Raw genomic sequence first — 27,239 nt, 5'->3', positions numbered from 1 at the left:
AGGAGGAATTTGCACTTAATGGCACTTATTTTGCAATGCTGGAACTGGAGAGTTTCTGACTTCCTGACATCACCTCTTTTGAGCAGTCAATCCCAGCAACCCTAGGCTAAAGCTGTATTAGAAAACAATTAGGACAATGGTATTCAGCAGCATTTACAAGACTACTTATGACCATAAAGCTCTCACTTTGGACTGATACTCACGTTTCAAATCATTCCTCAATACTGCCCATTCCCACAAGAGGTGGGCACTAAAAGCTAAGCATACTGCTTTAAAACAAAGAGAGTGAGGTGGAGCCAGGCTGTCTTCAGAAGGAGAAGGAAACAGCAAGTAGAACAGCGTATTACTGCAGACTGTATCTCTAGGGTAGAGATCATGCATTTCATTGGGGTTCAGGAAGTATGAAGGTAGCTTTTCAAGGAAGTAGTTAGGGAAGAAGGCTGAGAGCCAGCTTTGAAGGGAGATGAGCTTTAGAAGAAGCTGTTTTAAGCACGACATTCTTATCCCCACTCTTCAGCCTTTCAACCTGTAAGTTTACAGATCTGAGCTGGAAGTAGTTTTAGGATTTTAATGTGTTTCCTTAAGAGGTTGGAGAAGGACTTAAAACGAATAATAAGACTGACTTATCTCCCCTCAGTTTTGCATTTCATTATGAAATGACTAGACCACGTGGAAAATGAATAGGTGCTTGGTTTGAGGCAGAAGCCCACTACCTTCATCTTCTTGGTTTTGCCTTCACAAGAGACCCTAACTTCAAAGTGTCAAAAGATGGTAGTAGTATCTCCTGCACCGCAGATACATGTGAAGTGTGACATGCAAGAGAGGCCAAAGTAAGAGTTGACAGCTATTTCAAAGTCCGTGTTATCTAGCCAGTGTTTGGGATCATTAGTTAAGAGGGAACTTGCTGTTCTCAGCTCACCTTCAGCATCCCCAGCACAGAACGTCTGACATTCTGTAAACAACTTGACCGTACCTGGAGTTGTGCAAATATCTTGGGCTGAAGAGAAGAGAGTGAAGACAACAGCTGGGCTGTTTCTGGTAGCAAGGACTCCCCGCTCTGGTTGGATTCTGCTTTCATGACGACTGACTCCCCTGCTGAGCTCCCTACAGAGCCACAGAGAGGAAGCAGACAGTTACAACAAATTTTTTCTTCCTGTTTAAAAGCCTTCCCTGCAAACTGAACAAACCCCTTCAATCTCAATGTAGACATATAGAAGACATGTATTTACACATATATTGTTGTCTTTGCAGAAGAACTTGGATGCTAAAGAAAAAAGGCTGGGTATGAGAAAAAGAATACTGTAGGAAGATTGTATGTGCCTTGTTCAAAGTGAAAAAAAGAAGCACCAATAAATCCATTTTGGAGAGCAAAGTAACTGCACCCTACATTATGCTTTGCATTTCTAGTTTCAACATAAAAGTGAAAACATTTCTATCAAAGCAGCAATCAAATAATTTGATGATACATACACCTCAGTAAGGGCTCAATAACAGACAGGCATCAAAAGAAATGGTTGTCTTCTAAAATAAAAATTTACACAGGAAATCCCCTAAGTCTCACCACTCCCTTCCAAACATCTTTGTGGAATTAGGATAACTTCTATGCAATATCACACCAAAAGTCCATTTATCAGGAGGCCTTTCAGCCTACAGATTACATCATATCCTCAAAATTCTTATTTAATGCAAGAATGATGGCCTTCATTTCCTGAAGACTTGTAAAAACTGAGATTCACTTGCAGCAATTTCTGCAAGAAAACTTCCCATGGGATCATTCTATTTCCTGTTTGAGCCACCCAGAGATTTGGTTAAGATTTATCTAGACACAAGTAGACATTGCTTAGCCTCTTATTTCACAGTCTCACTGCTACAACTGTAAAAGAAGAGCTTGCTATGTGCATGTAGATTAGCCTAGTGAATGGAAGAAAACTGAGAAAGGTCAGTCACAAAAAGCTTTCTTACAGGAAATCATACAAAAGTTTCCAGCAATCTAAGTGAATGGTGATACATTTTTCAACATAAATAATGATTTGCAAACTCTAACTCTTTATCGTAACTGACCACAAGATACACTATAAAATCTCCTTGAACAGAACTACTTCAAATGTTTAGGCTCTTTTTAATACTATACAGAGATTCCATATGCATATGTGAATATTCACATGTAGGAAGAGATGATAGTTCTTTCCTTAGGTTGTATTCTACACCAACATGCCTAGAAATAAAGCTCATAGTTCAACTCCTAATCTACCCACTCCTTACACTGCATGGGCATTCAGTATGAATGTCAGAAGTTAAAAAAAAATTTATATATACAGGTAGTTTATCTCACTTGTGGGAGCACCCTTAAGTTTGATAGTTACAGTGGTTCTTACACCTAGGAGAGAACAGAGAAAGCTGTATCACATGGAGAGATGGAGTTCTGCACGAGAAAACAAAAAGCTGGGTTTAGTTCTGTTATTGTTTGATTTCTTAAATGTAAATTTGTCCCCATCCAGCACAAGTTGAAATGAAAAATGCATACAAACAGTAGTCAGAAAAGTCAGACTTGTTTCCCCTTGCTACCATTTCACATACGCTAACGAGAGATGATTTTTTCAGTCAGGCTTCTTTTTTTGCTTAGACTTGTAATACAATTATAAACATGTGTTTGCAATGCGTACAAACACATACCCACATATATAAGGGGAGACAAGATATGCTGGAATTAGAATATCTGCTTATATTCATTGAATTGGTGCACTAAAGTGGGTGGAAAACTAAACAAATGGAAGTGGTTGGAAAACTAAACAAATCCAATTCTCTAGCTTCCTTTAAAATTCAGTATGTCATTGAATGGACATTTACACATTTGATAGGCTACTCTGCCTTAGAAAATTATCTGTGAAAGACAAAGCAAGCAAGCAAGAACTGGTCTTCCTGAACCTTCTCCAGCATTCAGACAGTTCATACCAAAAGTCATCCCTGCTAAGCTCTATCACAGCTGTTGAGGGCACAACTATTCTGTGTCTCTCCATAAAAGTGCAGTAATGGAAATATTAACATAGACATGCAAGTTTAAGCACACTAAGTCTGCTCATATTGCAAATTCCTTTTTTTTTTTTCTCCTAAAAAACAACACTTCCATAAAAAAAGAGGGACACAATTCAAACTGAGCCTAAAAATTTACCTCTTGTCCTCTGACAGTTGTCAACACTGAAAATCTTACCCTAAGAGCACCAAGCATACATGATAGTTTTCAGTTCAAATTCATCCATTGCAGCAAGAGCTAAGATAAGAGTTTAAAAAAATCCCAAGCAAAACAAAGCCCAAGACTGGCCTTTTTATTAACTGTAAATGCACTGGTGTATATGGAACTGCTTCACGTAAATCAGGTTCACCAAGTCATTTAGGACATATCACACAGTGAGCCAAACCTCTGTGGGGTTTTAGTTCCTGCTACAACAAAGATAAGAAATAGGTCAGGTAGCGACAGGGGCCAAAGGGGAAAGAAACCCAAACGCATCAGGACTTCTTCAGGCAAAAACCACAGTGGAGGATAACTGTCAAGACAAGTAAACCTTTAAACATGACAACTATGGCAGTGCCCCTTTGGTTCCTGTACACTTTATCAGCTGTCTGGAAGAAAAAGTACCCGCCGCCACGTTCCAGTTAAATGGGGTAACAAGCTGGCAGTGCCACTGAGATTAAAATCATCTAAGAAGTCTGCAGCATCATCTTGATGTATGCAAATCATCACACTCTTCCACCTTGCTGCAATCATATCCCTGATAAAAGCTAACAATTTTTCTGATGAGTTTCACATCAAACCTATTAAACAAGGGATGGGGAAAAGCACCCACAAGCACACAGAAGAGTTCTTTTGGTGTCACACTAGACAAAATAGCCTTGAAACCTGGGGGAAAAGGCAGAATAATCTCATTTTATATTAACAGCCACCATGATCCAGAGGATCATCTCAGCCTATATGTAATCCTAACTATATGGGTAGCAAGTAGATGTAGTTACAAACACCTGTATTTTGATTTAGTACATGTTTTGAAGTCAAAGTAATAGTAACAGGAACCAACTTTCAACAAAGGAAAAATAGTGTAACTAGCGTCCTTCAAAAAAACCAGACCTTTGACCATGAATGCATAAAACCAAGTTTCTATAGAAATCTACACTATCTACACTCTGGTTTTGCAGCAGAGTGGGATGTTTAACACTTTGTTTTGGTGGCTCAACGATCGCTGGAAAGTGATGTTACTTTGGCTCCACACATTAATAAAGAAGTTACACCACATAAAGAACTGAAGAAAAGTATCTCACAACTCTGCTGCTACTAAACACCTGTGTTTCTATTTCTATTCTAAGCATTAAGGAAAAATGGAAAAGAGTGCTCTCAATTCTGACAACAGAAGTACAGTGTTTGTTGTTCAGGGCATGATCCTAGCAGTGGAACTCATCCAGCCAATGACTTTGTGAGAAGCAAGAATCCCAATATGCATTTGAGTCCTTTTTAACAAGATGTTTAAGCATGTGTGAAGCACAAACTATCAAGAAACTCAAGTACCCAGATGGCTCTTAGGTTTTTTGTGCCCTGTTCAGTAGGAATTTAATTCTCTCTACAGAGGTGTTATTAGCACCTTCATCCAAGGTAAAATGTTCTTTCCACACAACCATCCCGATAAAATCTTCAGTTGTTTGAGGATGCTAAATAAAAGCCAAATTTATAATTTTCATACTTCTGCCAACCCCATCATGACTACACATATTTTGTCACACATGCAGTCAAATAGTTCAAAAAAGTATGCCAAAATAGACACAGCAGGATAATCCTTCTTAAGTTCAGCTGAGTGACAGAACATGACAGCAACCTCTGGAAGGAAACTGAACTTCTGTGACATATCAAATAAAACAAATCACACTTGGAGACAGCTAAGTTATTAAGGCAGTCCTACCATCTGAAGGTGGTGAGGCAAACGTAACAGTCACTGTTTCTGTGAGAACATTCCCACTGTCTGTGGTCCACTGCAGCTGAAAGGAAAAAGATCTCAGTTCTCAGAAAGGGTGCAAGTTTGTCTACCACAGGAACATGGGCTCAATACAGTACCCATATCAAAAGTGTCTAAAACTACACTTTCTTATAATGATGTATTTTGGGAGCTCTTGGTTTACAAAAAAAAAAAAAAAAAGATTTTTTAACATGCACTGTACCAGGGAGGCTAAAGACTGCTCATGACAGTTCAAAGACTTTAAAATAGAAAACAGCCAAACCATTTGGCTGACTATCAAGTATCACTCACTCACCTGGGCCAAGAGCATCATAGGGAGAGGGAAAAGACTGATGACACAGCATGATTTAAGAGTACAGTTTGTCAAAGCTGATTTAAAATCAGCAATTCCTCAGCAGTGAGCCTCATAACTGGGAAAACTAGGATTACTGTGTATCCCTTATTACTCAATAGGTGGAAGAAAATGAAGGAACAACACATAAGAGTCACTGAGCATTCTGAAGTATCTACTTCATGCTTACTTCACTTGCTACAAAGTGCATTTATTAATATTTACACATTCAAAATGTTGTGCAAGCCCTAGTTTAGACTGCACCTGAGACATACTTCATCCCCATTTTTCAGATACGGAAAAGTAATAGTAACTTCTCCAAAACACAGACAGTGACAAAGCCATGAATAAAATTTTCTGATGCGTGACAATTTTTCTACACCACATAGTTTTCAGTTCATGCAGTCATCATGAAGTGCCAGTATTACATAATTTGTCAATCAACTAATAGCAATCTAATGTAGATGAGATAAATACTGAATAAGGTCAGAAGGTTTTATTCTCATTTAATCCAATCTTGCTCAAACAGAGATTCCACTGAAAATATTGCTGCTGGAAATATAGTCATTGAAAACTCTGGACGAAATACAGCTAAATGGTAAAAATGTAAAGTAAGATTTCCAGTATTTAACTCCAAAAATCATAAAGAAGCACAAAGGCCAACGTACCATTGCTGGGATACTTTCCGAGTTATACACCATCTCGCCATTCCTCAGGGACTTCTGCACTTCATGAATGTGGTTCTTGATGTCATTCACAGTGGGGAAGAAGGACAGGTTATGTCTTTCTGGCACTTCATCAGGCTTGAATAATTCTCTTTCCACATACTTTCTGTCACATGTTAAAGGACATTAAAATGTATATTTAAAACATATTATGCTATTTCTCTGTGTTATACACACTGCTACCTTCTGCCTCCCCTTGTTGCAATGACAAGACAAGAGCAACCTAGATGATCTTCTAACCCAGCTCTTTGTGCATCTGCTACAGAGTTTGAAATTAAAAACCCCATTTATTCAACTAACTTTCAAGAGGACAGCAGCTCTTAGTGGCTACCTACAACAAAATGGAAAGAGAAGACAAAAGTTGGGAAAAACAGATTCTCATGACATATGGAAAATATATTCAGTAATGCATCAGCACTGCCATTTAGTTGCAAACCAAATTAATCAAATGCAAAAGCAGATATAGCACTACAGACTGAGAATGTGCCAGACAGTTCTGTACCTTAGTTGCTTCCTCACTGCATAGACCTGCTCTATTCCCTGAGACACCAGTTCTCGGATCTTGTCTGCCACTTGAGGATGAAGTCGGGAAGGCAGAGTACAGCTCTCATCTCTAACAACTTCCTCCTCCTCCTCAGGAGAAGACACAGAAAAATGGGAGGGTGAAGAAGGGAGGCAGGAAGTTTCCATTTCATGATATTGGTGGGCTTGCTGAGTGGGTAACTGTACATACCACCTGGCAAGAAGGAAAGAGTTTCTATACACAAATCTCAAGCAAAGGCACAAAAAATAAGTCTCTTGGGGGAAGAGTCTGACAATCACAAACAAGATGGTTAGACTGACTTCAGTTTTTACAGCTCCTGAGCTGGAAGATACTGCCTTTCATAGCTCAGGGCCCTCTCACACCTTTCAATGCGAAATAAACCAGCTCAAATCCCCAAATAATATAACTATTGCTATCTATTCCCTGCATGAAAACACCTGCTGAAATGCCACAGCCTGGTGCTTAACACATTTACCAAATTAATCCTCTAGAGCCACAGAAGTCTTACTGACATTCTGGGATTTTTTACTATTGATACTAAGCAAGGGCCTTATTATTGCTCTTTTTTACTTCATTTGTCAAGATAAAAGTGGAAGTTTCACCTGAGGACACCGCCAGCATCTATCAAGTTCTTCTTCAGCATGTTGAATGCTTTCTCCTGCTCCATTCTTATGATCTTCTTGTCAATTTTAGGGTCAGTAGGAACCCTGTATTCCGGGAACTTTTGAACCTTTTTAATATAGATCCTTCCAAGGTGAGGGGGGAGGAGGAGAAATAGAAAAAAAATCCTCCTTCAGTACACTTTGCCCTCAGGGGGGGGGAAGGCAAAAACCCCACCTATTTCGTGTCAGATATTAGTATAGAAAAAGCTCAAGCAGAGCATTGCAGGGGGTGAGTAGCCTGTAAGAGAGCTGTAGAATTGTTAAGGACACACCAACAGAGATGGATGAAGATGGATGCAGACAGGCACACTTCTGGTCTGGAAGCCACTCAGCCAGAGTGATTTTGCACCTCAGCAAAACCCCTCTGTCCCTCAGTATAGTAAAAGCACAACATCATTTCTGACCAGGCTGTAGTTCACCCAGTTTGAAGCCAGAATTGAGCACATACATACCTAGCTGCAACTGGCCAGGTAAACACACTCTTAGCTCAGTAAAAACTGAACAAGCACCCAGGAGGATGCTCAAGGACAAAGAGAAAAACCATTAGTATTGGATAAGGAGAAAGTCTCCAGTGAACAGGAAGAACTGTAACTCCTTCAGAAAATAGGACATCTGTTAAATTAAGATGATTGACTGATATGAGTGCAATGAAAAAACAACAAATAAGATGACAAAGTTTTAGGGCCAAAAATGGTCACTAAAGGACACCACAATAACCAACTAATGCTCAGGTAGAGAATGATTCCCACTTGTATTTCACATTGTAATGTACTGCTACTTTGCATCCAGGCAACCTATCAAATCTCAGCCTTATTCATTTTAACAGGACAGCATCTCTTCCTTCCCTCTAAATGAGTATTAACCTCAAGTTATCAAGGAGATGAAGTTAAGGGCTACACTGTGTATGAGCTACCAACCCCAAACAGTGGTCTGTCAAGGCTCACAAAGAACGCTTTCTTAGGATGCCAAGTAGCTCTTCCAGCTTTATAGACAATTCTTACCTTGCTGGACAGGTGGCTTTGTACAGATGGCCAGAGGTGCTTTCCTGCTCACCGGCTTTTTTGGGCTGGAACCCTTTCCTCCGTGGCCCATATTGGCACTCCATTACAATGGCTCTGCTTCCTGGGAACAGAAAGTAATGCCCAATTTATTCAAGCAACCACTGAAGTTATGACACTAAAACAGTAACTACACAGAAGATGAGAGTTTCGAAACAGTTATTTCTGTTTACCATCAGACTTCAGAAGGCAGTACACTTAAGTGTAGCAAGCATTCAGATATAATGCAAATACTTCTTTTACAGCATGTAAGGAACACAGAGCATTGTCAAAGCATTTCCCACACTTATTACACCTCACAACATTCCTGCGACATATATGAAGGCAAAATATTGGATTCTGGCCTGGTGAACACCAATACTTTACAAGGTGAGCAGCCTTGCAAGTTACCAAAGGAGCACAATGCTGGTAATAAACGTAAGAGAAGGAGAATCCCCAAAATAATCAAGAAAATCCACAGATGAAATCACAGGTCAGCAGCTATCACCAGCCTCCTGTCTTAAATCACTACTTCAGACCATCTGTCCCATAAATTCTTACTTGCAAGTCTGACCTATCTTATCTGCTAAATAACACTGTTTCAGTGTGACATATCCACACAAAACCAGACAGGCTTAAACAAATATTGCTTTGCTCTAAATTTGAAGTAAGTGACTTCTTCCAGTCAGACCTCTAACAAAAGCTAACAGGTATAGCATTAAAGTGGTCAAGAAAGGAACTTCTTCCGAATTTCTTCCATGTCATGTTTAGTTATCTTTTATTTATAATTCATATACTCCAGTATGCAGGCAAGGAGCTGCCTGTACCAAAAGTGATATAACCAAAACCTTTTTAAGTATCACAACAGCAACATAATGTGTTTCCATAAGATACCAAATGATCTATTGCCTTAGAGTGTGACATTAAAAAAAAAAATTAAAACCCATTGCAAATAAATAAGAAATTTAAAATATAACTAAATCAAAGTTCTAGAATTGAAAAGACTTCAACAGCTTTAAACTAGTCCTTGCTAATACGAATCTCAAAAGCAATTTGATGGGGCCCTTTTTTTTGCAAAAGTATCAACTATCCAAAATTCTTATTAAAAATAACAATCAAGAATTTGACGATTGGTGCATGGTTTACACTATAGGGAGCTACCCAGCTTCTCTATATTTCCCCACAGCTGAAGAACAGCAGGGATGCTATTACAGATTGATTCCACTTATGCAGAAGAGATAAATTCCTCAAGAACAACACTTTTGTCCTACACAATTGTCCTGTACAGTTTAGAATTCAGTTATCTGGGATTTAAACTGCAGTGCAGTAAATCATATTTACAGCCTCTGCTCTACAGGTGTAAAGGATTGTAATGAATGCTTTTCATAGAGGAGATATAAACTAAACCTAAATATATTGGAAAGGCAACACATTTGAAATATGCATAATGCCTGTTCGGGGTCTGAGCAGAGCAAAAAATATTACAATGTAATAATCTGAGTCTCTATTAGTCTACAACACTTGAAAGAAAATTTATATGTGTTTTTGCTCTAAGTATCTTACTATGGGGCAATTCATTTATCATGCAGATCTTACAGAAACTAAATATGTCTCATGCATTATGGGGAAAAATAAAAGTGTAAGTTGTTTTGGCTTTGTTCTTACCTTTCTTAAAGCTTCAGACAAAGTGTGAAGTATAAAACTGGTGCTAACATTTCACTTTTTCAGTTACTTTCAGAAAAAAAAAAGACAAAAACCCAGCACACAACCTACATTCCAGCCGTTCATGATCCTTACACAACAATTAAAACCTGTTCATTTCATATCCGAATGAACTCTTAGTAATTTCACATATGCATTGCATGAGTTAAATATGTAATTACCAACTTGTGAAGTCTGCACATAAATTTTAAAAAACAAAAATCTGTCTGCTGAGATATGTAGATGTTTATTTTGTTTTTTAAACTTGGTTTTTTAAAGGGTGCCATTTAAATAGTGTATTGGCTCCTGTGGAACAAACTCTTCAAAGGATCTACAAGTTAGGCAAGAATACTCAAAAAAGCTTTTTCCCTTATGAGAACTTTCACAACCTGATAGAGCAGATGGGATCTCCACCTAAAGATCTCATCACAAGAACCTCCATCAAATGGTAGTTAACTAGTTTATTCCTAAAGAACAAAAGGAAGCAATCACAACAAAACATAAGCTTGTGGTTTCGGGGAAACAAGCTCCTTCAGACTGTATCACAGAGGTGTCCAAGTTGCTTTTTTTTAAATGTTTGTGCCTTGACTTTATCAACACTAAGGAGCACCATAAAGATCCTTCTTTATGGCCAGTCAGCAACTGACGTTGAAATTTTGAAAGCAGTTATTACAATAAAAGTTAGTTACCTGCATTGACAAAGGGGATCCCATCATATGGGACATATTGAGATTTCCACATCAACCGTGTGGCGGGTTTGGCTGGGCTTGGAGACTGGCGCGTCCCCCACACACTTTGTGTTTGCTGCTTGTGTAGCGTTAGTACGCTCTCTAATTCTGTCTCGCTCACACAATAGCCGCGGTACGAGTCCCCAATTTTCTGCATGGAAAGGAGGTGAAATAATAGGATTATTCACCCAGCTGACTGCTGAACATTACACAAGAAAACAAAAGCAGTCAGGGACTCAGGCAGGTGAGGACACAGGTCCAGATTTCTGGCATTTCACGGTTTTTTCTCCCCACTAGTATCCTCATAAATAGATTTACCATAGGATCCAACACCAAAGAAATCCCCACTGAGGTTAGGATTTTGTCAGTCTTCCAAGACGCTATATACACCAAGAACCCCTGAAAAGTTTACAGTTGCTGCCAGCTATGATTTCCATAAGACAACTTCGCTCCTGTTGTTTTCCCCAACACACACTTCAGTTGCAGTCACCTCCTAGACAAATTTATCTTCTGCAAACATTTTCACTTGACTCCCACAGAGAATCTCTAAAGCACTGAAAATTGTCTATGCATCTGCTTCAACACACAGACACATTGCACTGAGCTGGAGCAGAATATACCTGCTTATACCACCAGTAACTGCCTCACCCACTTAGTGCACTAACTGTGAATTGAATGTCTCACGTAATACCCCTCCCAGTATTCAAGGCACTCTTGATTCTCAGCATTACACAGAAACATAATATACCAAATTTGCCATGTGCAAATTGATGATGGTTTCAATGAACTCTGCTAAGCTCTGGGCAACTCCAGAAAAAATGAATCTGACCTGACTCAAAGCAAAAAAAAAAAAACAAACCCCAACAAACCACAAAAAAAACCCCACACACTTGCTGACTTTGCAACATCCCCTGTGACAGCTGTTCAGCTACTCAGAGCCATCACAGCTGGTTCAGTGCTAGTCTACCAGGGCCAGCCAGCAAGCAGCAAAACCACTAGGACAGAGAAGAGATTTACATCCGAATTCAGAATGCCATGTTCGCTTCTGTTCATATGCAGCTCAGGATCAGGCTGACCAAGCAGCTGGATGGTTGTAACAGTCAGAGTACTTTGCTAGCTCAGTCTTACAGTATCTCTGCGGGGCAAATGCATGGTGAATGAGTACTAAAGTCTGATGGATCTATTTTGCCGCCTTCAGTGACAGAGCAGCCAGATATTTAAATAATACTGGCAATAAAAGCAGCAACAGTGTCTCTCCAAGATTATTATCGCACAAATACTTTAGTGACAACTGCATAAAACCTGCCTCATAGTCACCTAAGAAAAACAAAATGTCTGTGGTTAGCAGGACTGAAAGTCAACAAAGAACACAACACCTTGTGGATGAACTGGGCCAGCACGGTGTGGCTGCTAGTGCAAGCCCAAAAGCAGAGGGTTATGTATGCACCGGCTGCATGAGCCATTCTGATAGCAGTTGCTTACACTTCAGCAGCTCACTGCACTGCAAGCACACTGCTCCAGCACTTTAGAAAGTCTACATAGGCTGCACTCACACAGCTGTGGTGAGTAAGAGAACTTGGTGATTGTTTAGCCAGAAATTATAAATAACATTTCTGTCCAACACTTGATCTGAAAAATCCAGGAGAAGCAAAGCAGCCTGGGACACATCAGAAGTACCTTCTTTATGGGAACCTGGGATGCCTCCTTTCACAAGAGGGATTACAGTACCACTCCACACAGTGAATACAGCGTGACCAGCGTTTTTCTTTCCATATCTTATGCCTGTCACTATAAATAGGTCATTGACCTTATTCTAGGGAGATGAGAAGACTGATAAAACTGTTGTGCCTGAAAAGTAGCAATAGCAGTTAAAGCACTGTCTCTATTCTGGCTTTACTTCTGTGCAAGATAAATCATTTTCCCAAAATTGGTGGGAGTGTAGGAGGAGAAGAAAATCATACAGCACATAGGATCCCTGCTCTCTAGAAGCTTCCCAAGTAGGAGCAAATGGACAAATGAGACCATCTGCTCCACACAAATAAATGAACTTAGCTTTGTACAGTTGATTAATTAATGCAGTTTTTAATTACACTCTATTTCAGTATGCTGAAACATGCTAGAAACGCATTCTGATCAGACCACTGAAAACTGAATAGGTTATAGAAAATAACTATTTTTCTTTAAATCCACTTTTTATTAACAATGTAATTACTTTAAAGTAATCAGATACTCTCCAATCCCTTCACTCCAGCCAAGCTTCAAACTGAAAAAGGGAGCAGGTTTTTTTTCCCCCCACCAGCTTCATCTCAGCAAGGGAACATAAATGCTTACACTGAAGTGCACACACCAAGACTGCAGTTTTCCTTGAGTGAACTAACTGCAGCAGGATACCAGAAGCATTACATTGTCTAGGCATAGCAAGTGTAAGCTGAGTATTTCAAGGCAGTCAGGGAATCAACACTAAACACAGAGCTTAGTGCTAATTTTGGACAGCTGCATCTTTTACTGCTCTGTGTTTGCCTGCAGCACTAACTGCCAAAGGAGTCACTGCCCTTCGGGGTTCAGTCCTGGCCAGCTCCCTGGGATCCACGATTGGCAGCACATACCCAGGCTATGCCATGGCTTCACCTGCTGGCACCACCTGTAGAAGTCACAAAGACCTCAACACTGTTTGTTTCTATTCCGGCAAGTAACTGAAAGAGTGGAATCGTGAGTTGCCATATTTATCTGCACCTCTACTATATCTCCAAATTCCAGTTGGACCCCTCAATCCTGTTACTAGTAACAAAACATTCTGCGAGAGAATCAAATCCCATTGTCTCTAGTCTGTGCCCACGAAAAGGCACATGCATCCCAGCAGTCTCCAGGGAATTTACACTGTGTAACTGACAAACTCAGCAAAGCAACTCTGCTGATAACATGCAAAGAGGAAGAGAATTTGGCTTACTTCTCCTTGGATGGGCTGACTGCAGGGAGAACAGCAACAAAATAATTTTGTTTTAAAGGCACAGGGAGGATTTATGCATAAAGACAATAGTTCTGCTGAAGAGCAGAGGCAGATGTTTATATCCTCAGAATACATTTAAACAGACAATATTTTGATTTCCTTTTCTTTAAAAATAAGAACTCTTCTATAAATGCTGCTGCTGTGAACTTTAAACACAGCAGGTGAAATTTCTCGTAATAGACTCAGACAGACAAAGCGGATCATAATACAAGTCCTCCTATAAAATTAAACCAGTAAGAAATGATTCAGATAAGCTACAGGGATATTATGACAGGGAAGTATGTGATTAAAACACAGTAATAAGGGTTATACATCTTACCGGACTTTTAACAATTCACTGGCCAACTGAAATAAGTAATTTATCCTGTGAAAATGGTATGTCCACCATGGAAGAACTCATGTTATTAATTTTCTGACCTCTTTAATGTTTAAGTAGATATAATAGTGGACAGTACCATTTGTATGAAATAAAAGGCATATAAAAAGAGGAATAGATTAATATATTTAGTTAATTTAAAAAATATTTCTAAGTGGATACAGAAAGAAATTAGATTTCTAAGTCCCTGCAACTGCAATTTCCAGTTATCTGTGGCCAAGCCAATAGGAAAAACTTCAAATGGTAGGGATCTCTAAAGAGGTGAACCAGCTAGAGAGAGTATGAGTTTTCCTTTTAAAAAGTATTACGAGAAAGTAAAATAAACATCTATCAAGAAGAGTCTGGTAGCAGGAGGAAGGGGCAGGTGATCTCTCAAGAATCCTCCTATCTCCCCTCCCTTCCTTTTAAGTGATTTATGATGCATTCTAGCTGTTGATACCATCTTAGTCATCCGGACAGTTCTGCAGACATCTAACAATATGCAAATAAAGAGAGAGTTCTGTTCAGGTCAAAAGCTGTCACTGGGAATAAAGACAGCACTTTTTAACAAAAGAAAAATCAAGCACAGGTAACAGTGTTGGTAAAAAAAACAAAAAAAAAACCCCACACAAACCAAAAAGTCTGTGAGAGTATTTAAAATAGAAACACTGACATTAAGGCACTCTAAGTTCCAGACTTGACCCCAGCGAGTCACATGGATTTTGATTTCTATGTGACAACAAAAACTAATATGAACAGTTACAGACTTAGGCCATACAAAAGCAATTTTATTCTTTACTTAATGGATCACTAAGGGCAACAAAAACCAATTTGCTCAGCAGACAACAGCAGAGCTTGCACTGCAGTTCAAGAGTAAACTCTACTACAGCACACAATGGCTTTTTTCCAGCACTGTACTGCATCAAGATTTCAGAAGCACATTTTTTGCTTCAGGAGCTGTTGATGGTCAGTTATTCTAGCATTCCCAAAAAAATGAAGGGATTCCATAGCATTTTATATGTTTAAGTGTGCTAGTAGTACCAGCTAGTAGCAGTACTATTTCATAATACCAAGAAGCTTGAACACAACTTTTACAACTATGAATTATCCCTTTCATGGAGTAAGATCATTATCTTAGATCTAGATGATAAAACATCGTCAGAATTTTTTGCAGCCCACCTCACAGTTCCTGAGACGGCGCGCCCATGCAGGTGTATTTGGTGGCAATGGCTGGAGAGGGATGGGAAAGGGATCTTCCACAACCCTGAAAAATAAAAAAGTATAGTTGAAGTCTATACATCCAGGAAAGAAACAATTTAGTCTAAACAGGTAACAGATCAGTGCATTATGTACAACCCTGCAGCATATGATCAAACTATAGATACTGTATCAACTTCCCTTAAAAACCTTGGGTTAATTTTCCGCATATTCTATTTCATTGTTAAAATCATTCACAGTAAATGTAAGTATTTAAAAAACCCACTGTTTTCTACATTCAGGAAGATCTCTGAGCATTCAGTATTCTCAGTATTGTTGCTTGACAATAATAGACAAAACATGGTGAAATAGACCAGTTGATTGTCTTGATAATTTTCTTATGCAGATTGATGGTAGAATGCTAAAGATTAAAACCAATATCAAACACTAGTTAAATGCTGCACTTTTTAATATATTTTAAATTACTGAAAACCAGCTGCAATAACTGTTTTAAGAATCTAGTTCCTCCATGCCCTAAATCCTGGGGCAGATACAATGCTTACTCAATGTTTATTATTCTAAAGCTCAAGTGCATCACCTCCTGTCCATACCAATATGTCTCCTTTCCAGCATTATTTTTCTAACACGTACACACCGTGTTCACAAAATCCATTCACCAACTGTTTCTCTTAATTTTAAATGTTTCTTGAATATATATAATTTGTACTGCAGTGAGATTACTCTAATCTCTTTCACGTCTTGATTTCAAAAAAGCATAAACCAATGCAAAGCCAGCCTGCAATCCACAGAGTAAATGTTGTCTTGGGCGGGGGGGTTGACTTTTTTTTTTGTTGTTGCTTTGGTTGGTTGGTTTGGGTTTTTTTTCTTTTTTTAAGCAAAAAAGAATTTCACAATATTCAGGAATTAAAATAGTAGGCATCCCTTAGCATGGGGACAGAATCAGGTGGATATCAAGAGAAGAAAAACATACCAGCTATTTTAACTTTAGAAACTTTGCTGACCAATCTGCCTGTCTACATGTCCCACCAAAAAAACCACAATTAGCATCTACTCTCATATTTTATCAAAGAAAGCTGAAGAAGTTATCCAGAGAACAAAGATTAGGCTCTCCCTGTTAATGCTAACTATTGAGATCTCTATCTAAAAAATTAATCTCTACAATCAATACTCTTCTTGTGGTAGGATGGTTTGTATAGGTTTTAATATACCCATACAAGAAACCCTGCTCCCTCAAACTTCAACCTTCCCTGCAGTCCCTTCACTGGATCACTGTCAACTCTTGGTTGGCAGTATCCATGTCTGTTTGGAGTAATTTCAGTAATTTGCAATGTGTTACTTTAAACGTCACATACTGCTCTGGTTAGAATATATCCAACTATCTCCAGAACACAGGTACTTTAGCTGCTTTTTCCACTGCTCTGCCACATACAAAAGCTGCCTGCAAACACAATTAGCTACACATCATTCACTAATACTAAGGGTTCACAATCTCCATTCTATGGTAATTTTGTGATAACCACTGCAAAAACAAACTGCAAGGAAAAAAGGAAAAACTAAGAGTGAATCAAAGTGACTGTTCATCCTTTTAACTCCTCACCTACCTGGTGGTTGTTTTCTTTGATACGGTGAGAGATGCCTGTGGATGCAGAATGTAACTGCTTGCACTGTCTGCTATAGCAGCCACTGCCACAGTCTGCAAGTTCCCATCACCACGCTTCTCTTCCGAAACATCTTTGCAAAAATAAAACAGCCCCCTAGTTAATAAGTGAACTTGGAATGGGGAAATGACAAGCTGTGATTAAACTCTGTGTGTTAGAAAAACAAGCATTTTGACATATGAAATAAGATTTCTAGATGATAAAGTAGTTTAATAGTTGTGAATCAATACTCAAGCTCTAGGCACACATATGAAGATAAACCTGATAAGGTTGTTTGTACTCAAGGACTTTGGTAATCATGCTACTGCTAATGAATCCTTCCATAACAAATCAAATAATCGTAAGAACTTGTAAATTACTCTGCTTTACATTTCCACAAATCCATACAAGATTGCACAACTATTTTGTTCAGCTGCAAATCACACACTGGTTGAGATTATGATACTGCTTTGTACTTAGAAAAGAACACCTAAACAAGAAAAAACAGACATCTTGTAATTGAATCTGACATGCTGTTAGAACAAATGTTTTAGACTTTCTTGATAACAGGGAGCAATCTGTAAGCCAAAAAATACCGTTAGATTGAAGCCTGCATGTATAGTTAAATAAAAACATAATGGAAAACTGTGAAAACAGACATTTGATACTTTGGGCTCAACATAAAGAAAAGGGAGCTCGCTCTCTGTGGATTTTTGTCCTTCAATTATGAAAGTTTCTTTCCCCCACCCTGAGAGAGTGTTAAGCTATTGACTCAGTACAGAAATCACTCCACTAGAAAGCTTGTGCCAGAAGATTCCTAAGTGTGCACCTCAGAGTAACACCACTCTGGCTTAAAGCTTGGAGCACTGGTTCCTTCTTTGTAGACATGCCCTTAAGACACTACGGTCTGCTCTGAAGCCTGTGCCATTTCATGCATTACCACCATGTGCAGGCAAGTGAAACTCAAGGGCTGACAGTCCATTCTCCTTCCCCTTTAATCTCCACAGTAAACCAATGACAAGCCTTACTGTCTTTTGAAGATCAAATAACTACAAAGTCTTTTACACAGTAAGTCTCTAGAAAAAAATAAAACCCAAAAAACCCACAAAAAAAGCTGTAGCACTGTTGTAGAACATGTATTCAAACACTGTGAAACTGAGCTATTTGCAAACAGGGAGCCCAATGTAGGATGAAAAATGGGAATACAAAAATTCTATTCAGCATTGCAACTTACTGCCTACAAAAAGTAGCAGCCATTCTTCAGTAACTAAAGGCTCACGGTCTACTTAATGTCACAGAAGACTACACTGTAACCAAACAGTGGTCTCACCCTTGCAAGAGCAGGTGCAGAGGGAAAGAAGGATGAGTATTAGGGTAGGAGCAAGCCTTTCAATGCAAGGTCAGGAAATCATATTATTCCAACTGTAAGTGAAAAGGGCGGGATCATGACTTAAATCCCAACTCTCTTTTCTATCCAGCCAGCATCAGGACTCTAGTCATACCTTTGAGCTCTCATTCCACTGGAGCACTTAACTAGTGCTCAGATTTTGAGAATTTGCTAAGATTTTGAGAATTTTATCCAAAAAATGCAAAAACAGTTTAAAAAAACCTTGGAGAGTTTAACAAAATGTGACCACCTAGTTCTCGGTCTTCTTCTGTGAATACAAACTAGTACACAGCATTTTGCTACCCCACAAGGCTTGCAGATCAATGCTTTCAGATTTCAGTATGTCCCTTTTCTAGAGAAAGCTTAAAATTTGTGCTTCCAGTTGTGCATCTCACCACATGCTTAAAATGAGACCATTAACAGATAGAGGGGAAAAAGTTAGCAATGAAGTGAAAGTTACATCTCATTTTCTTCACTGGGAACTGAATTTCTACCTGGGAACTTCATTCCTGGCTTCATAAAAGATGCATCATCACCAGACCAGAAGAACATTAATTCTTCTATATGCATCACATGAATTAACTACTTTGCTCAAAATGAAGTAAACAGGCAGTGAAAATTTGAAGCTGATAGTACGGCTGTCTGACTTGGCACCGATACCCTTATTAATGGTAAATAAGGCAAGAAGCAGCTTTGTGCTCTATATCTCTATCTATCCATCACATATCTAAAGTAAGCATAATAGCTCTTCTTTCATAAGGCTTTTGCCCAACAGAAAACGAGGTGTGTGGGGTGCCAGATGCATAGTCATAAAGCAGATTCGGTAAGTATGTATTTTTGTCTTATAACTGACTTAGAAAAGAAAACACGTACAAACAAAGTGCTTAAAAAGAGATCGTGCAGGATATGCTTAGTCAAAGGAACACACATCAAGACTCACAGGTTAGACTCACCCTGCGTGCTGGCCACATCCAGAAGTTGACCTTGAGGAATAATCACTTGGGCCATTCCTGGCTGGGCAGAAGGAATGACATGCAGCACCTGTCCATTTTCTGACTGGCTGGCAACAATCATCTGGAAGGCAATCACACAAAAGCATGAATGGCACTAGTTTGTATGGTGAACATCATGCAGCACAACTGGGTTTGCCTATTACCAGAACAGGAAATATTCTGGTTGGAACTGGGGCCTGTAAATTAACTTGATTTCACATAATAAGGAAACTGCCTATTTACTGTCAGTTTCTTAAAATTACTTTTCCCCTGTAAAATAGCCCTTTAACTGATTAAAGGAGAGGAAAAAAAACCACCTTACACGATTTTATGATGAATCACACATTTATTTGAAACTTACAACACTATTATTAAAGCTATCAAAAACCTGAAAGCAATTCATAGTTCAATTCACTGTAACCCCATTCATGGACTAGCAGAACTAATCACAACACATAAAAATTTTGACCATTACTCCTAAGAAATTCACTACTATGGGCAGTTTTTTATGCAAAAGCAGATAGAAGAAAAACTCCAAGACTTAAAAAAAAAAAAAGTACATTAAATCTCCTAGAATTCTGGAAAACTTAAACAACTGCTTATGGTAAACTTTCCCATCATCACCAAGGTCTCATTCCCAACAATGTTATAAAGCCTAGAATAACATAAAATATCGTCTTGTTTCTGATTTATTACACTTTAAATGGGTGAAGTGTCTTTAGTGCCAGTACAAGACATGCCAACCAAACGCTCTGGATGAGTTACCTTTTTACAAAATAAGTGTTAAGAATTACAAAGCCATGTTTTAAGCAAACTAATCGGGGGGGGGATGGGGACGGGGACACGACATACTGGGTGAGCTTATCGCTAATGTTCTAATCCCCCCCCAAAAAAAAACCACAAGAGAGACTTATCCCAGGAATACAGAGAAAGCAGCAGCGGTAGAAGTACAAGATCTCATCATACAGTAACATCCAGGCTTGATAATGACAGAAGACGTAAGCTGTTGTTTAATAAAATTAGTAACGGCTGCAGACAGGATTTGCCTACCTGAGCAGGGTTTCACACTGACTCACCATGGGCGCACTGGGCCCTCCTAGGGGCTGCAGCTCATAGAGAGGCTGCCCGGTTTGGTCTGCCAGCTGGAACTCCTCTGCAGAGTGAGGCTGCGGCTGGGGTGGCCGCGCGGGTGCTGCCGATGATGGAGAACTGCCCGAGATGCGTACTGCGATGGGCAAGGCTGCGGGAGAGTCACTCTGTCCAAACAATGGATCCCTGGAATCCATGCAGGTTAGATGCTTTCACAGAGGAAAAACAGTAAAAGGTACTTTAATCTTGAGTAGCAATTTCTATTAAAAAAAAAAAAAGAAGAAAAGAAAGAAAAAGAAAAGAACACTTAAAACCAGTGTACTGTATTGTAAACTTGGAGGGAGATCTTGTCCTTCCGATCAAGAGGCTACTAGCTAACACTAGCCGTTCTATTTTTTTTTCCATGTTGAAAATGTACTTATATTTCTGCTTCCTAGAACAAACTCTCTCTACTAAGGAGAAAGAAAATCCCTCATACTCAAAACCTGCTCCCCAAAATCACTCATCAATCATCTCAAGTCTACCCAGAAACTGAGAGAACTTATACAAAAAAACCTCACCTGTAAAACATCCACCAACTTGATTTGACTTCATAAGAAATCCTGTTCTACCCGGCCTTTAGATACATGCATTTAACTATGAAGGCAAAAAGCTCTATATGCTTTCTTAATTCTTTACCACAGAAGAAACACAAACAACACAAAAACACCAATTCAAGTTCCAGAATTATACAGTGCAAGACCAAGAATCAGATTTTGCAAGTCTCAAAAAACATGTACTCAGAGCTCATTCTCATCAAGCTTGCGGAATCAGGTTCTTAGAGCACATCCCACTTTCACTGAATTTAAATGTTTAAGCACAAATATCCTTGAAACTCTGACAACACCAATATTAAACATGTAAAAATAATGGCAAGTAGGCAGCCCTTGTGTAAAATATCATGTCAGGCTGTCATTTGGCCAATGCAAGAAGGAGTGCAATTTGTTGTATCTCTTGCAGCAATCACACAAACAACTCTGCAAATTTCTGTAGCAGAAACGTCAATCTACAAATCAAAAGAGTCGGGAAAAATGTTTCTAAATTTCATACTGAAGTCACACCTGGGTCAAATCATCTTCTCAAAAATTATGCAGGTATAAATCTTCTGTGCTGAAACTGTCTACTGTAAACTACACCAGAAAAGCAGCAACAAATAAATGGCACTAGTTGTGTTAAAGACATTGTGTAGAGAACGTAAACTTGATTTAGTAGCGTGATATTTTATGTTAGCTGAAGTAATCTGCAGAAGAACATTTATGCACAGAAATCTCTCTGACTAGGAACATCTGGCAATATTTGATAGTAAATACACTAAAGACTTTCCTTCCCCAATACCTACACAGATGTCCTGTGTCCCTGGATTCTTATTTGCCACGTTTGGTCACTAAGCAATATGACCTGATTTTCAAGTGTTCCGAACCCCTCCTACTCCAAGGCATGTCATCAAGTATTCTTTTATTAAAGGATTTTGTTAACACAATAAAACATATAACACAATAAAACTTCAGCACTATAACAAGATCTATTAATATAATTACTAACAGTTGTCATTACATGTAACATCCAGATATTCATCAGTTCAAAACTGAATAGCACAAGAATCCAAGGGAAGGAACTTCTATACTTTTTTAAAAGACACAATATATTACTATAAAGGCAAGAAAAAACACATTGATGAAATATTGTACTGTAAATTCATCAGCAAGGATGTAAAGAAAGCATCTACAAAGACAGGACATTCATACCTCACCTGAAAAACCTGATCATTTGTTTCTGACTCTCCTGTACTATTAGAGTTGCCTATGAACAAATCATTAGATCCCTCCATAGCAATGGCATGGTCAGCTCCATTTTTTTCCATTACAAGATGACCTGAAAAAGTTACAAAAGTTTATTTCAGCCTTCCATACTTTAACCTCAACCAAGACATTGTTGTAGGGGTTTTTTTGTGTTATAAATTTATTCTTACAAGTTCTAATGCCATTGCAAGCTAACAGCACAGCCCTCAAGAAATCCTTGCCTCTTTATCACTTTACTACTCACTGCAGGAAAATTTCAGTGCGTTGCTTCAGGAGTACAGCTTAGCCTCTTGTATACGACAATGTGCTTGACTCATCATTGCACACACAGATACAAAAGACACATTCACACTCCCATTATTTTCATCTACATATGTTCACAAGCAGTCAACTAACAACCATACACATCTAGAGAAGACTTGATATTTAAAGACATGCCAGCACTGCTCTACAAAAATATTAGTCATCTACTTCCACAATCAACAGACAGGATTTGTGTTACCCAACTCTGTCATGCAGCCATCTTGAAGTAAATTACATTTGTTTCAAAGGGTTATAAAACAACATCTAAATGAAATTAAATTACTATTGTTAGTCTACAGCAGTAAGCTTTGGGCAGGAAAAACGCCAGATATCCAAAACAAAATTTGCCATGAATCATGTGATAAAAGACAAAAAGACAAAGCTCCTGGGACTTCAGAGATTTACCTCCTATCCCAAAGAAAACTAAGTCAATGAACTCAGCTGCCCACTATAAACCTTCAAGCAAACAGATAATATTGGACAGTGAATTGCCACATCCACAGGATGAGGCTTTCACCCAGACAGTATGCCCTTTAAAGCAGTGACCAATCCTGAATATTCTTAAGCAATGAGACAAAATGACAAATTAACCTGGCCCCTACATTACTACAGTACATATATACTAGACTATACACATAATGTGCCAAACTGAACAGAAGAAAACTTAATTCCTGCAGTTTGGGGTGAGGGAGGAGGGGAAAGGTGTTCAGGATTTTCCCTTTCATTGTTTATTTTAAAGACAGGCAGTGTTATATTAGCACAAGACTCCTACCACCTTAATCTTCTTCACCCCACCACACAGTAAATTCCTTGAGATGGACCTTCTTGGCTGCGTATTTCAGCCGTTTACAGCTTCAGGAGGGAGAATGTAAAAGGCTCACTTGAAAAGAACTGTACAGCCCTACAGGCACAAATTTATTTTGCTTTGCAAAGATATAAAGGACCGCAGGCAAAGTAAATCCACATCTCCTTGGCTTTTGAAGCTGAATAAAGCATCCTGCTGATACAAACAACATTGTGAAGTTAAGCAGCTCATATGCTCAATATACTAAATACTTCCATCTAAAGCAGATTTATTTTTCCATTCAATTTTCAAGTGATGACACTCCAAACCAAGTTCCAAATGAAGTTACATCACATGTACCAAATATTTTGCAGATTTGGATCTGAGAACAATTATGAGATGTTTCAATTAAAATGTCTGAAGCAGTTAGCAGCAAATGAAAAAAAAAGACAGAAAACTAGATGTCATCATCAGTCAACCATTTCCCCTCAGTTAAAAGATGTAAAGAAGATATGTCAGTTTTGCCAAAGCAGCACGTTCAATTCTGTGAGATTAACTGAAGAAGTTTGTTCTGGAAATATCAATGGCATGTACCTTGAGTGTGCTGGAACTTGACTACAGAACACAAGGACAGCTGTTTCAGGACAGACCAACAGCCCAAGTAGCCCAATATCCTGTATCTAATGCTGGTTAATAATAAAGCTCAAGGAAAAAATGACAGCAGTAGGGTAAATATACAGTGATATTTATCCAGCTTCCTCTTACAAGCAGCCCAGAAATATCTGAAGTTTTATCTCTGTGTTTAAAAAACGCCCTTGGTACATTTTTGCCCTGTGACTTTGTCTAATCACTGTTCTAACCCAGGTAAACCACTGGCACACACATCACCCTGGACAATGAAATTCATGGTTTAACCATCCAGGTTTCATTAACCTAAGTGCTGTGCAACCCCAAACAAAAAAGATTTTTTTTTGTCTTAAAGAAATAAACTTTTACAGATACAAGTACATACATAATAATAAATGCTATAGTTGTATAAATACTGCTAATAAATTCCCCAAACAAGATAGTTTAATCCTGTATACATAATGTATGGATACTTTGTCATGAATGGGTCAATAACATAGAAGTATCTCTTTTCATAAACACTTTACATAAGTGTCACAAAAATTTCCAGTATACCACCACTGTATCCCACATTTAACAATGGGTTGAAGGAGAAATGTGGGAGTTTAACATTAGTGTAAAAGGGTATCAACAGCTGTATCCTCAGTGCACATCTGAAACAGGCAGCTCTCCACGCCTCACCTTTAGCCTTAACTCAGCTCCACCCAAATCACTCCACAGGCTGCTCTCCGTGAAGTCCACCACTCCAAGGCTTAGCAAGGATTAAGATTGGGGTTAGCACATTTTAATGCCATAGGAGTGCTTCCTTCACCCTCCTTCCATTTGGGAAGCACCTTGCTCAAAATAAAGAGAAATCTATAGCCACTGCTATCCTTGGTTCAACTCTACAGAGCAAGCGGCCACAGAAACTGCTAGCACAGGCAAACATGAAAACCATGAGGAGAATTTTACGCAGGGTCTTACAGGCAGGATCTTCAAGAGAGCAAACACTGCACACTGCAGTCTAGCCTACACATTGACATCAGTAGTTCAACTCCAAACACAGACACACTGATAGTTCAAGATAATTTAGCAAAACACAAAAGACAGTCAGATCTTCATTTATTTAGCCATCAAGAACTCCTGCGATAATACAGCTGTCAAAGCCAGGGCACCTCTTACATATGCTAGGTTCTCACTGACCGTCATCCACAGACACAACCTGTGTAACGTCAGCAACTCTCAACAACTTGTATAATGTTAGGAACAAGATTTCAATGCCCACTCTGAGGTTAACCTTTCTCATAACAGTTGGAATCTCCCCTCTAATCCAGAAGCCCACATACTGTTTCTTAATATATAAACTTTTAAAGACACTAACAGAAAAGTCAAACTAGCATTAATTTAAAATCTGATTATTGACCAGTTACACCTCCACCCTACCTTAAGGCAGGGTACTAGGTTTCTGTATTTTCTGGCCTTCGATTCTTCATTCTATGGTAATAAATATACCTACCAACTACAAGTAGTGGTCCCTAAAAATACAACAGTTCTAGACTGACATAATTTTAAGGTTTCATACGAATGCTTGCCTCTGTCTTCCCTCGAAAGGCCTCCTTGTGAAGGCAACATGCAGCCAGATTCCAAAAGGAAACACTGCCGTTCGACATCCCTGAGCTACTTACTTTAACACTGAGTCAATAGTGCAAGATTTTAGTTGTAAGAAACCTAAACTGTAAAAACCAGGTAAGTCCATTGTGATAACAAGCACATTCTACCTAGGAGTACTCTGTCAGGGCAGGAGGGAGGGAATTCTCTTGAATTTTTCAAGCTTCAAGTTTTTAATGATACCCACCTAAAAACAAAAAAAAAGGGAAATCAAAGCTTGACTGTACAAGTTCATATTTTAGCATTTCTGACAGCAATATTCCCCATTCTGGTTTTAATTTATGCTTCGTCACAGGAAATACATGCAGTCAAATGCTTCACCAACAATGTTTTTTGAGTTTTCCATGAAATGCTTCCGAGATTTTATAAAAAGATTTAAGATAATTGCACAGCTTACAACAATTTAATATTCTCTCTAGAAAAGCTACTTCTGGTAACATTTCTCTACCACCATTCTGAAGAGCACAAATTATGGTAAAACATAACAAGGAGGAAATTAGGGCATAGCGATACCCTCAAGTAAATGAGTTACAGTTAGCTTTATATTAACTTGTACCAGGTTTGAGATTTAGCTTATTTCTGTCATGGAAGACCAGGCAGATACTGTTAAGAATGCACAGAGGATCTGGGGACTCCTACTTAAAAGGTTTCTCAAGTAAGTCACTTTTGTGTAGCTAGCACAAGGATCTGGAAAATGCACCTGTATCAATTATGTTGATAAACAATGTTAGATCTGTTAAGTACACTTAAGAAATAAATGAAATTTCAGAGTCTCAGAAAACATCACGACTCAACACCTGTCAACTCCAACAAGCTGCCCCAACCTGAGTCCCCACACAGGGAAAGCTCAGCTGTTCCCTGAGGCCACAAGTAACTGTCAAAAAGGTGGGGAAAAAAAAAAAAACATACATACACCAAGCACGCAGCAGGTACTCACACAAGCAGCCTTCTCCCAGAAAAGTAAATTCACTTACAGCTTCTTTTAGAGTCCACTGTATGTTGCGTTTATTACTTTTAGTAGGAAGTTTACGGTTGATGTGTCACTTTACACGCAAACAAACAACCCAGGTTACACCAGGAAGACACCATCAGCAGCGAACAGTCCCACACGCCAGCTCGCCGCCTCCTGCAACGCCGCAGGAACTACTCACCACCACGGGGGCAAAGCCAGTACCGCGGACTGCCCCGCATCGCCCCGGCCCGGCCCGGGGTGCAGCAAGGCGGCCCCCGGGTGAGGGGGAGGCACGGGACACCCCTCTAGCGGCGCAGGGGCCTGCGAGTGCCCCACGGCAAGCGCCCCCCGCCCTGAGAGGAACGGGGGGCACCTCATCCCCTGCCCCACGCCCCACGGCCCCGCACGCCCGTCGCACCCCTCCGCACCACAGCCCCGGGGCCAGGGGGGAGCGGCACACACAAGCGCGGACCCTGCCCGCCGCCCCAGGGGAAGAGCGCGGCCCAGCCCATAGCGGTCCCGCCGCCAGCAGCCCCAGGGGGAGCGGGAGGCTCCCTCCCTCCCACCCCTCAGAAGGCGCCTACTCCACCTGGGCTCGGCTCCCACAGGCGCCGCCATGCAGCCCGCCCCTCGGCGCACGCGCGCCGCCGCGCCCGCCCGCCCGCTCGCGGGCCGGGA

General features: G+C 39.5%; 1 protein-coding gene across 18 annotated transcripts in view; it reads right to left on the bottom strand.

Moving 5' to 3' along the window:
• The window catches only part of CARF (calcium responsive transcription factor), a 40,647-nt gene extending 13,417 nt beyond the window's left edge, over positions 1 to 27,230 (bottom strand). For 9 of the 18 annotated variants that reach the window (XM_074872923.1, XM_074872928.1, XM_074872925.1 and 6 more), the window contains exons 1-13: positions 27,151 to 27,230; positions 22,200 to 22,321; positions 20,398 to 20,619; positions 19,283 to 19,403; positions 16,907 to 17,036; positions 15,267 to 15,351; positions 10,687 to 10,876; positions 8,261 to 8,381; positions 7,200 to 7,343; positions 6,556 to 6,789; positions 5,997 to 6,159; positions 4,944 to 5,019; positions 974 to 1,104 (exon numbers count right to left, since the gene is read on the bottom strand). In XM_074872923.1, the coding sequence (XP_074729024.1) occupies positions 974 to 1,104; positions 4,944 to 5,019; positions 5,997 to 6,159; positions 6,556 to 6,789; positions 7,200 to 7,343; positions 8,261 to 8,381; positions 10,687 to 10,876; positions 15,267 to 15,351; positions 16,907 to 17,036; positions 19,283 to 19,403; positions 20,398 to 20,619; positions 22,200 to 22,310 (1,728 nt within the window). In that variant the 5' untranslated portion in view covers positions 22,311 to 22,321; positions 27,151 to 27,230. Of the gene's footprint in view, positions 1 to 973; positions 1,105 to 4,943; positions 5,020 to 5,996; positions 6,160 to 6,555; positions 6,790 to 7,199; positions 7,344 to 8,260; positions 8,382 to 10,686; positions 10,877 to 15,266; positions 15,352 to 16,906; positions 17,037 to 19,282; positions 19,404 to 20,371; positions 20,671 to 20,970; positions 21,047 to 22,194; positions 22,322 to 25,719; positions 25,805 to 27,150 lie in introns of those variants that run through there. The other 9 variants (XM_074872934.1, XM_074872924.1, XM_074872936.1 and 6 more) reach the window with 9 other exon arrangements.
• Positions 27,231 to 27,239: the final 9 nt, after the last annotated feature.

This window comes from Strix uralensis, chromosome 6 (assembly GCF_047716275.1).
Source record: "Strix uralensis isolate ZFMK-TIS-50842 chromosome 6, bStrUra1, whole genome shotgun sequence".
Classification (NCBI taxonomy): Eukaryota; Metazoa; Chordata; class Aves; order Strigiformes; family Strigidae; genus Strix; species Strix uralensis.
Note: the sequence above shows the minus strand (reverse complement) of the source record. Positions and strands in the feature narration are given on the sequence as shown.